This window comes from Pleurodeles waltl, chromosome 7 (genome assembly GCF_031143425.1).
Source record: "Pleurodeles waltl isolate 20211129_DDA chromosome 7, aPleWal1.hap1.20221129, whole genome shotgun sequence".
In the NCBI taxonomy this organism is placed as follows: Eukaryota; Metazoa; Chordata; class Amphibia; order Caudata; family Salamandridae; genus Pleurodeles; species Pleurodeles waltl.
Genome location: NC_090446.1, coordinates 102,813,551 through 102,825,745, shown reverse-complemented (window position 1 = coordinate 102,825,745; position 12,195 = coordinate 102,813,551). Strand labels below are relative to the sequence as shown.

General features: G+C 44.3%; 1 protein-coding gene across 6 annotated transcripts in view; it reads left to right on the top strand.

Moving 5' to 3' along the window:
* SLC17A9 (solute carrier family 17 member 9) overlaps positions 1 to 12,195 on the top strand; it is a 71,395-nt gene that overhangs the window by 17,682 nt on the left and 41,518 nt on the right. For all 6 annotated transcript variants that reach the window (XM_069243162.1, XM_069243166.1, XM_069243163.1 and 3 more), the window contains 2 exons: positions 5,077 to 5,173; positions 11,128 to 11,224. In XM_069243162.1, coding sequence (XP_069099263.1) covers positions 5,077 to 5,173; positions 11,128 to 11,224 — 194 coding nt within the window. The remainder of the gene's footprint in view (positions 1 to 5,076; positions 5,174 to 11,127; positions 11,225 to 12,195) is intronic.

Below are 12,195 nucleotides of genomic sequence, written 5' to 3'. Positions count from 1 at the left end.
ATTTTGTATAATATAGACAGCAATCTCCTTTTGAGGACCATCTTTTTGTCTTAGTTAGCTCAAGAGACAGAACACAGATTTTGCAACAATATTTTTACTTGAAAGTATAGTGCTAGTGTGACAAAATGTGATTGTTTTTCTGCCCAGTGAGAAGCAAAGTTGTAGAAAACAAACTTTCCCCACGTTACACCACTTGCTCATAATCCAAGACTCGCACCTCTTGGTCTGTCTGATCCTGGCGCATATTGATGCTGGAAGCAGCACTGATGGTCTAAATCAGTGTTCCCCAAACCCCGGGCCGCGGACCAGTGCCGGTCCGCGGATCAATCGGCACCGGGCCGCCCGAGGTCTTCAAATCTTGAAGGCATGTTTAAATACAATTAAATTAAAATTATTAAATCAAAACAAGCGGGCCACGGAAAAATTATCAAACATTTACCGGTCCGCGGCGATAAAAAGGTTGGGATTCACAGGTCTAAACGAATGGAACAGCCCCCGGCCTGTGCTCTGTTATATTGGTAGATGTAGTTCATGATAGGTTTGCAAATTTTAAGGGGAGTAGGTTAGAGCAATTCTTGGGACTCAGGTTTGAATTATTAATTACTCCATAGCCCTGACAGCCGAATTTTGAAATGTCAGACATTTCGGTCATTGACCGGATCCCCCTAAAGGCGGTTCCTGCCAGTGCGTTGTAACCTTGCCCTAAAGCTCTGCCAAATATGACAGACGTACAGCAAATATGTGTTTTTATTAAACAACAATGGAGTTTGTTTTTTGAAAATAAAAACTACATCTTCATTGCCACAGGAGGTATCTCCCAGGGTGAGCTGGGCATTTTGCAGTTTTCACTGCCCTTTTCCTGGCATTGCGGGGTAGTGACAACTGACCTCTGTCTGCCCATCTAATTTAGGTGAGCAGACATATAAGTCAACCTCCAACAGCCCTTACTCCATCAGGCCTTTGGAGGGGTGTAACCACAGCGGGGACAGAGTAGCCTCTGCCGTCATTGCACCAAAGGTGGACCCTTATGTTGGCAGAAAGGATACGCGATCATGACAGAGTACCCTTTACGCCAACATATAAATTAGGCCCATAACTTCTATCTGGGGTGTGCAGTGGCTTGTCTTCCTAGGTGTCCGTGTTTCAATGATGCCTTGTAAGTGCAGTGATGAGGCTCATGATGGTAGGTTATTTTTGTCCCAAGGAGCAGGGCTTGGAGTAGACCAGAACCAGTGTAGAGACTTTGTAGGGAACTTGTGTTCGGCTTCTGCTTGTTGTTTTTGCTCCTTGGACTTCACTGATATCGGTGTGCTAAGAACCCGTCTCTACCTCCTGACCAGAGCTTGATTCCTGCTAAGAGACCTCATTCATGAATGACCATATTCACGATTGCTCCGGGTTACTCTCAAGTGCTTGACTGTACTTTGGGTCAGTGCTTTCCAGTCCTGCTCTCCTGTGCTTCTGACTGAGTGATTAGATTTATAAAGAGCACATCACCCTGGTGATCGCTTGGCGGTGGTCTTCCATGAACCAGCAAGCCTTTCGATTTTCGAAAACTTTCTTTAACATTCCCTGAAGGACATTTCTGCGCGCCCCTGCTCCCCCGGCTGCACATTGCAGTTTGTAGATAATTAACTGGCCCTCGTCCACAGAACTCGCAGATTGTTTAGTTTAGGTTTGGTTGAAGAGCTTTCTAATGTTTATATGCAAAATGGCTGGGGGCGCGAGCATTCTAGAACCGGACTGGGCATCAGTGGGTCTGGAATGCTGCTCCTTGAGGGAACAGCAGGATTTTTCATGCCTGGAGGTTCCACTGGGCAAGCAGAGCGGGTTCCAGAGTTTGGAAGCTGAAACGCAGAGGACTGACACCCATCGGGGGTGTTGTGGTAGAGGGGAAGCCTCTGCGTATGCCTGCCCTCCAGGGCAGAGTTGTGAGAACTGCCCCCTGTTGTTTACCCTGTTAAGGGGAGAGGCTGCTGCACTCTGGATGATGGCCTTTTCAGAAAAGCACATCGAAAAGGAAAAAAATATCTGTTTCCTCAGCCCACCAAGTTGGAAGAGAGAAGCTAACATTCGAAGACTTGAATGGAAGGAAGAATGGGGTGGAAAACATAAATATGTTCTCTTGTACAAACCCCAGAAGCCAGGGAGCTAATTTAATCTACTAAAACGTGGAGGGCGTGAGCCTAGAGCCAAAAGCCACCGCAGGATTGGTGAATTGAGCTTTATTGATTTATCTGGTTTCTAAGTGTGGACAGCTAGGGATGCAAGAGCAAGATGGGACTAGCTTCTATTCGTTCAACAGGTGCAGTGGCGCCGGGGACCACTGAACCCTGATTATTGCTGTATTGCACAGTTCAAACAGCAGCTAGCACTAGGGCCCATGACACACTGGTTACACCTCTAAAAAGCCCAAGATGGCTGCCCCGGGTCATTGGTTGTTCCCTAGCGAAAGCAGCATCTTTGAGTCATCGTCATGTGACAACAGTTGGCAGGTGTTGCAACCAGAAGTGAGAAAGAATATAGAAAATGTGGGAATTACTTGGAAACTCCAACGTAGAGGGTACATGACTGAGAGCAGTTCAGAGAGTGCTGGCCTTTATACTTCTGGCTGTTAGTTAGGAAGCAGATGACTGTTTCACAATCCCATTTTCTGTGGACTTTGCGAAACACTCTCTATACATATGTATCCGAGTTGATGAAACCGATCGAGGGCCCAGACAATCTATTATCAGCTGAGTTGTTTGTAATTAAGTTCCATAGAAAAGAGAAATATTAAAAACTATTTATCAGGGTATGGCGCACGTGTGATTTATATTAATTTTAATTAGAAATACAATGTGGTTAAAACAAAACCATAGTTTGTCTCCTATGGCCCTTGACCTAAGTTTAGATCTTACCCTAAACTCAACCAACTTTACCCTTTCTCACCCTATATACTTCCACTGACCTCATCCCTATTCATAACTTAATCCCATCCCTCACCTTAATCCCTGTCATGACCCTTAATACCAACCGTATGTTATTAAAACTTAAAATAAAAATGTAAATTATGTATTATTTTAAATGTGTTTTTAGTTAAAAAGGGAGTTGAGTAAAGTAAATTAGTATTAAAGTACAGGTATGGCTCTACTTTACCGTTTTATCATTACATTTTTCCTGCATTCTGTGTTTCTTAGAGGAAATCCAAAAGTGTTCTGAGTGGAGCTATTGTGACTCTTTGAAAACTACTATTTTGTTGGCTCATAGTAGACTTCAGGAGTTTCACAAAAAAGCATTGAGTTGGAGGTTGTGTAAAATGCACTGCTTTAAAGGTGAAGCTATAGCTTCTCTCTTAAGTGGTTACTATAGCATATTTACAAAGGGAGTAAGGGGACCAAAACAGAGGTTACGGTTGTGTTGACCTTGATAAGAAGGTGGGACTTAGGAGTCCAAGAGAGACCTTTCAGAGCTGGGTACCTGCTACTTTGCTAGGAAGAGAATGCTGATCACCTGGAATTTAAATGAGAGGAAGGACACTTGAGTGGCATGAGCTTGGAGGTTGTCAATTTCTCCAAGAACTTGGAATACCCGCCCCCTCAATCTTTGTGGGAATTCCTCATTGATTATATTCAGATACAACTGAAAACCTGGCTTTACTCACATTAGCATCTGATCTCCCCATTAACATTGTGTTATGCTTTTACAGCATCATGAATTTTTGGCATAAGAGCTCTTACAAACCCTTAACATATCTTAACACATGCCACGGTGTGGAGACATGGGAGGGAGGATAATGCACCTTCAAGGTTAATGCTAAATGGGAGGCATTATGACCAGATAAACAAATTATCTTTAAATAGAGGAAGTAACCTTTTAAGAGTAAGTGGTCTTTCAGTGAGTACATATTTATTTAATGCAATTAGTTGACAATATGAAGCTCAGTATTAGACGTGGTGGCCGGAGGCTATTTTGCATGAGATAATATAATGTTAGATCCTGTGCTGTTTGTATAAGGATAGATAACACAGCCCTATAGACTTATTATGTATAATAACAATGCTACGTATACTGGTGTGCAGATGAGTCAATAAAATGTTTTTTGGAACCTTAATATTCCTGGCTTTTCCTTGGAGAGCGTTTGAAAAACATGGTGTCTCAAAGACTCCGCACCCAGTTAAGATAATTGTGGTTATGAATATTTCAATTAAGAGTCATGATTGTACTCTATGGGGAATGAATATGAGGTGTGCACCAGTCACCTCAGTTACTTACATTGTATAGTGCTCATCTCCACAAGTGATGACTCAGCCTTTTGGGTACACGGTCCCAGGTACAGTGTGTGGGATTCTCCACTAGGAAAAGGCCAGTGTCTTTTAAGGGGACGACAACCCCAAAAACGTTTTTAAAAATCAGAAGTCTACTATTTGTAGATTTCCGCTTTGATGTGAAGAACATTTCTTTCAAATCCTATGGAGTAATATATGAAATCCTTCCCTGTCATATCAGATATCCCTGCCTGTGATGCCTCGGACACATATAAAATCATACAAACTATTCACTGGACAAACAGTCAAAATGAGTTTGTGCAGCACAAGTCTGCTTTATCACCTCAACCTGTGTTTTCCACTTTTCTCCAGGATGGAGAAACTTTCCCCTACACCTCCCTTGAAATATGGAGGTGTTTGGATAATTTCCATGTCCGATATTTACTCTGCCCTAGTTATGTATTTTTGGCTATATGCTTAAGTGTGCAAATTTGATTTTGAAACAGATGGGAAAGTGTGGATGTAGGGGTGTTCTCTGCATTCTAAATGTCAAGCATCATGTCCTCTACCCTGGAACCGCCCATGTTCCCAACCCTTATGCCGTACTGGCGGATTTTCCATCATGTAAAAAAAAAATTGTATTGGTGACCATTAAAATGGTAATAAAAGTAATATATGTTTTTAAAATCTAAGGCTGCCCTGCCTATTACCTTAAGTGACACGGTAGCTAGCACCTTGACATATCCGTTTAAAGGGACAGCACTTGCTGTCTCCGTGCAGCAGTTGCCATCCCTCGTTCATCCTGTATCCACCACTGTTCTTTCCCCAGAGCACATCATATCCCTGGAAGACATCACAAAGACTTTCTCTCTGAGTACCCAGACCAACATCCCCTGGAAACGCTTGTTCAGGAAGGGGCCTGTCTGGTAAGTCAAGTTATTACTGCGATTATCACCAGCAATAACAATATTGATAGTAAGTAGAAGCCTGGTCAACTTCTGGTCATACTGCAATCTGACAAATGCCCCAACGTTCTCTGTATTTGCTGCTCTAGAATGACCTAGTGGTCTGGCAAACTAAGGACTGGGGGCGCCGCGACACCAACACCTCTCCTGACTTCTGTTTTAAGTCGCAGCCTGGCGGCTCTGCCATTTGTCACTTCCAAGGTCTGTTTCCTCTCTGCCCCCTTGTTTGCTGCTCTATTTTTGTAATTGCCTCGAATGTGATTTTTCGTATTGGTGGTCCAAGGTCTTCTGTTTAAAAAAATATTTTTGGTGCCCTGCAATCCCTCAACTCCTCATCTGTTCCTCATCCACCATGCACTCTATAGAGCCCAATTGCCAATTTCTGCGTCTTCCGTTTACCCCCCCCTCCCCCCCACAACTTACTACGCATCGGTTTCCCCTTTCTGTTCCTGCACACCACAGCTACCACGGCATGACCCAATTGGCGAGTTGTCTTTTTTTTTCTCCAAACGCCCATTTCCTAATTTCGCCTCAACTTTCCAAACCTCCCTCCGCTCCGCTGCATACACTGTCACTTCAACTTCCTGCAAACCACAGCCACCCTATTGTGTTAGCAGCGAGGAGTACTATTTGTTTGTGACCCCCAGGCCTTTGTTCTTGTCTTTACCCTGCCATCCAGTAGTGGTGGTACAGCTGCCATATTGTGCTGGCAGTTGTAAGTTTTTTTTTTTTTTTTTTTTTTTTTTTTACTTTTATTTCTTTTATTTTTTTGGAGAGGTGTCTTTGTCACCTACCTGACCTCCCCACAATAAAGCACCGTCCACAGCCTCTTTATTTGTCCTTTGGCCATATTCGGCCGAACTCTGTATCTGCTAAAATTCTTCTTTTTTTGGGGGGATGGGATCCAGGCTGGTGACTTGATAGTTTTACCTCATCTGTGTCTCTTCATTCTTCCTTACTGTAATTCCTCAGTCTTTCTTTTTCCTCCTACTGTAATCCCTCTCTATCACTTCCCCCTCTTACCTTTACGTTGTCTCTTTCAATGTATTCCATCCCTGCCTTTGTAACCGGGAGCTCTCACCTTTGAAGTAGGGCATCCATATGTCTTTGCATTACCTGCTTCAAGCAGAAGTGTTTTTTTAAATCCTGCCTCTGGCCCTTAAACTGTCTGCCACAGGTTTATTTGTGGAGTGAGAAAGAATCGATCTAAGCTTTTGGAAAGCTTGAGCAGAGATCTCCAATTTTTGTTTACTTAGGAGTAATATTTAGTCGATTCTGGACCAAATCCCAGTCAAAAAAACTGTACTTCATGATGTGAAATATTCACTAAATGAGTGAAATGGCACGCTTATATATTGGTCTTGCACCAAATGAGTGGGATTAAGATTGCAACTCCTACCCAATGAGTGAGATTGCTCTAAAACATAACAGACAGTGGCGTGGGGTTGGGGGGGCTGTGTAATTTGTCATACCATCCCCATAATAAATATAGTTTTTGATAAATAGTTGGGTACAAGTGCTTTCAGTCGGGTATGGTGGTGTCTGTCCGATTTCACCAGGAATTTTTACATACTCACACACAGGGGGTCATTTTTGAGTTTGACGGGTGGAAAAGCCCACCCACCAAACTCCCGCAGTCAGGTTGCCACCAGTGTGGCGGCCTTCCTGCGGGCCCTGTTACAAGTTCCCTGCTGGTCCACCGGGGAACAGCCCACAACATTGACGCCAGCTGATAATTGAGCCGGCGGCAATGTTGCAGTGCGTAGGGTGCAACAGACCCCGTTGCGCTTATCACTGTCTTCATAGCAGACCGTGAAAAGCGCAACATGGCTGTCCATGGGGGCCCCTGCACCCAGTCTCTGCCAGCTTTTACATAGCGGTACAGGCACCATGTAAAAGCTGGCAGAAAGGGGGCTCGTAACCCCACAGGGCACGCTGCATGCTCCAGTGGAGGGAAACTGGCGGTGCTGGCAGTCCGACTGTGGGTGAACCGTCATGGTCATAATGTGGCAGTCTGACTGCCGCCAAAGCGGTCAGACCACCGCTTTGGCAGTGGTTAGACCGCCACTGCAGCCCTGGTGGTCAGAAGGACCGCCTGGGTCATAATTACGGAATTAGGGCCACAGTGTGTTTTTTTTTATTTAATTTTTTTATTTTTTATTTTATTTTTTTCTTCTTTTTTTTTTTCTTCTTCCCTTCTTACCTCCATCTGTTTTGAAATTCCTCAAAAATGTGCCAGTACCAATCTGCGTTCTTCTCCCCTTCCACAGCCCCTTAAGCCCTTCTCATGAACCTTGCTCACTGTACGGTGTATTTTAAAATTCTATGCCAGCGTGATTGTAGCAAAATCTGAAAACCTCCATTAACCCCCCCCCCCCCCCCCACCCCCCACACTCAATCTTACTGACCAAGCTACGCCCTTGCTAAGAGAAGCAGTAAGTGAAATTATGTTTGGAAAGGTTAAACTCACAACCAGGGAGTGACATGCTAAAGAGCTGAAACTTACACTCCATGAGTGAGAATGTGCTCCAAAGCATGCATGAGAGAGGTTGTGCACCAAGATGTGAAATTGGGCCAAAAGTGAGTCTATGTTCCAGTGTGTGGGAGTCATACCACATGTAAGAGGTGGCTCTCAAGAAAAGAGAATCACACACTGTATCAGACATTGCTTCAAAACGTGAGATTCTGACCCAGTCGGCAAACCTTTGTGTTCCAAGATGCGAGACTCCCATCCACTGAGTGAGAGTGGAGCAAGGAACCAGACTTGTACCAGAGGAAAAAGGCTGTGATGCATGAAGTGGGACTTGCAATCCATAAATGCAACTGTGCTTCAAGCTATGAGACTCACGCGAGAAGTTGGAATGCTTTTCCATTTTGCTGGATTTGTCCTGGTGCTCCAAACCCACTCCCCCTTCCTGATTTTTAGCTCCGCTCAGTGCTTGCTTTGTAAAAAAAAACAAAAAAATAATAAAAACAAGAGGAAGGGCCCTGGTCAGGAGGCCCCTGCAGCTTGCACCACTTATTGCCCCTTCCAGCTCTGCCAATGGCGGTACCAACAAAATGACTAATCATCACACTGCTACAAGTGTGACAATTCAGCCTTTTCCGTGCCCCCAAAGCTATAAGAATGGCTTGGGCGGAAGTCCATAGTCACTTGTATTTTGTATTGTATTAATAAACAACTGTTCTGCTCATCTTTAAATGAGACTGACAGTGCCACCGACTGCTACAGTCCCTGGTGTTGACAGTTAAGTGTCTCTGCCGAGTACCAGAAAGCACAGGCTCAAATTAAGCACTGGTTCTGCTGTGGTGTGTACTCTGTCTTGCACACCTGCTATCCACTCTGTTCCCGAGCTCCTGCCCCCAAGCAACCTCTGTCTATGGTAGACTTCTGTTTTCATATTCAGGACTTTGGAGCAATGGAAATTAACTCGATAACGGCTTAAGATAATAGATTATAATTGTGACTTGCTTTGTGTACAGAGTGTACCAAAACTGCCAGCCTTTAAAATATTTTCACAGGTAGAGAGGAGGTGTAGGGCCTCGGAGGGGCGTGGTCGGAAAAAGGTTCTGGCTGTGAACCCTTGTGACTACCCTTGCAGCAGTGGGGGAGCTCTGCAGGAAGGGCACAGACCCAGGCATGGCCTAAGCAGAAATTCCTAACCTCCCCCAAAAACACTAACAAAACATTGCAACACTCTCATCCATGTACTATGTAGGGTGCAAAACCCTCAAGGGTGTCAGTCCATAAGGCCTCCGCACACAATCTGGAAACTCACTCTGTGCAGCACTTTCAATGTCATCTTGCCTTCACCAGGAAACAGCGTGAAGAGAGCAAATATTGTGTAAAAAGCTGATCCTGTGGGTACTTGTAGGTCTGCTGTAAAAACGTGACTCCCTATTAAGCAGGCGGGCTTTAGGAGAGGCAGACCAGGGGGTTACCTAAGGTAGAGTGACACTCCTGGGTGCACATGGCTGTTGACCCATCAGTTTTTGCTTAGAACTTCCATCTTTAACAAACAATGGTCCTTCATTTCGATTTCCCAGAATGCCATGGGTCCTCTTTATACTTCAGGTCTCCTCCCACTCATTTTTCCTCCCCCTCTTTTTTGCCTGACCTCCTCCCCTCTTCTGCCTGCCCTCCTTCTTGCATCTATTAGACTTCTGTAGGCACTGCTGGCACAAGTTGTGTACAGGTGGCACCTTTGACCTGGGTCTCCTGCTCTGTGTAGGCAAGACTTTTTGTTGTATTTCTGATGATTTCTCTTTGTGCTTAAATGTGGATCTTTTTTATGCCTTTAGTCTGTTAGCTGAGGACTAGGCTCTTACATTGAATGAATTAAAATGAAGATCTGGAGAAGAAGTCATCAGTCACTTAACTAAATATCCTGATGTGAGCATCTGCTCATCACATCCAAGCCCGCTCCACGTTCTTATTTGGCTTATCAGCCTGTAAATACTTCCATGAAAACAAAAACCCGCTCTGGCACTTCATTGTTAGGTGGTCAGTGTTCCTAATGTGGGGGATTTGTTCAGCCATACGTTTGATTTAGTCTGCTCTTCTATACCAGGACTGTTTGCTAATTCGGATTTGAGATTTAAATTGAATGCTTATGATTTCTTTTCTTTCTTAAATTTTTCTGCTTCTGAAGCACTGAGGAGGGGCTAGCGTGAGTCTGAATAGAAATGTGCATCTGCTGTAATGATTGGGTAAATTTCTCAATAACAAGCATTTATCTTTTGTGTCTCGCACCTTTCCCTCTATCTGTGCTCTGTTTCTAACTTAAGTGTGTGAACTGTCAGGTAGGCTCAGAATGTCCCCCAAGTAGACACTTATTTTCCATCCTACATTATTTAGGCCCATTCTCATCCATCTTGTGCTACTTTTGCCCTTTGCTCGGTCACCACACCCTTCTGTGCGCTGGTCCTCAGGTGGTGGCTTTATGGCAATGCACCTCTATCCTCCTCCCAAGATAAACACTGACATTGTTCCGGTCCTGCAAGTAAGCAGAGTAACAGTTTTACATGTCAACAGACTCTTTGAACAGTACTTTCCCATTGCAACACTGCCTCTGTCAGTGATGCCTTGCCAGCCTCCAGCATGGTCACCAAGAGAACCCCAACCTCATCTCTTGGATTTTAAATGGGTAAATGGACCTTCTTGGATCTCCTAGAGGCATCAGGACAGGGACTCAGAAGGGACATCTCTTGGTGTCCATAATTCTGCCTGCTCATACCCTCATTGTAGTATGTCACAAGTAAAAAGAGGTCTGTTCCTAAGGTTCCATTGGAGGACGTGACCTGCAGTTCACCCAGCTCCCTGTCTGTGCTTTAGTTTCTCCTACAGCTTTCACCGGACCGCACACCTAAAACTAACAAGTATCCATTTTGTTGCAGCTCTGGGGATGGAGCGAGTGTTTGCTCTTCTATCACATTCTCAGCACTGCTTGGCTTGTTATAGGCTGCTGTGCACACCCTCACAATGTGTGTTGTCTACTCCACCCACCTCTGACGAGCTCCGGCCATGTGTGCACTCTCTCCACATGTCCACTCCTCTATGTATTGTCCGCTGTAGTTTTGACCCTCCATATTTTCCTCTTCATCTGGCATGTCACTGTATGCACATGTATTGCCTATTCATGCCCTTTCCCCAGGCTATCTCACTTCACATTTGCACACAACCTTTCTTCCAAGGATGTGCACACTTTTAGCCTGTCCTTCTAAATCCTCTAGGTGTCACAGCCTTGGTGCATGTTGTTATCCAGCTCACATCCCTATGCAATGCAAGCTGGTGTGCTGTGGTTAACAGTTGTTCCTGGATTCTCCGTGGTACTAGCTCATAAATTATGTTGTTTGGCTAGATGCACAGTTATTACTCACTAGACTGCTCTTGAGTAACCTGTCTTCTTTTGCAGGGCGGTCATCATAGGCCAACTGTGCATCGCCAGCACCTTCTTCACGCTGCTATCCTGGCTGCCCACCTTCTTCAAGGAAACCTTTCCTGACTCCAAGGTAGGTGGTATGGTGTGTGGCGCTATTTCAGAGCACAGAGCGGACTTCTAAAGGGAGATTCAGAGCAATGACTTAGCCTTTCAAAAACATGTTTCAGTGCATGCTGTGGGGAAGGTGGGAGAATGCTGCATCCTCAGTCAGGGGAAAGTAGCGAAGTTTAGCACATAGAGTGGTGGCACTGATACAATATGATTATACCATTTAGAAAATTAAAAGTAAAATAACAGAACTACGAGAACTGAAATAATTTATTATTGAAAAATGTGGGGAAATGCTAAAAATGGATGCTAGACCATGAAAAACAGTTTGTGGGGCAAAAACACCTAGAGTCAAGAAAAGGGGAATCACAACCCATGGAATCACTAACTGTGAAATGCTGGTTAGGTGGGCAGGGGAAGATTGTCCAAAAGGCATGTTTGTATAGATTGGAGGGTGACATAGATGGGGAAGACCCCTTGACTGTCAATTGAGGTAGGCCTTTTAGAGGTCTTGATGGGGGGCCTCTGAAGCTGCCAGAGCAGGGTACGAGAGGGACGCTGGTAAAGACTGGTGTGGGAAAGCTCAAGGTTAGAGACTGAGAGAAGAATGACCCTTTTGGTATTACTCATCCTAGAATTCCTCAAACTCCTTTTAAACCAAAGTGGCTACAGGTGAGAAAGTTGATAAAGCAACACATCAACCAAAAATTACTTCATGAATAACATCTGGAAGGAAAAATATTTCGAAAATCCTCTAAAGTTGGCACAACTGAAGCAGCACCTAGAGGAACTAACAGAGCATGAACGTGTGGAAAATTCTCATATTGTGTTGGGCAAAGCACTTGTCTAGCAACAGATTTTCAAGGTAGTGATTTTTATTTTTTTTATTTTTGTTTGTGGGGATTTGTAAATACATTTGATAAGCAATACACACTTACCAAATTTATACCTGCTATCTAAGCTAACGAATAACAGTAGTGCTCAGCATGTATC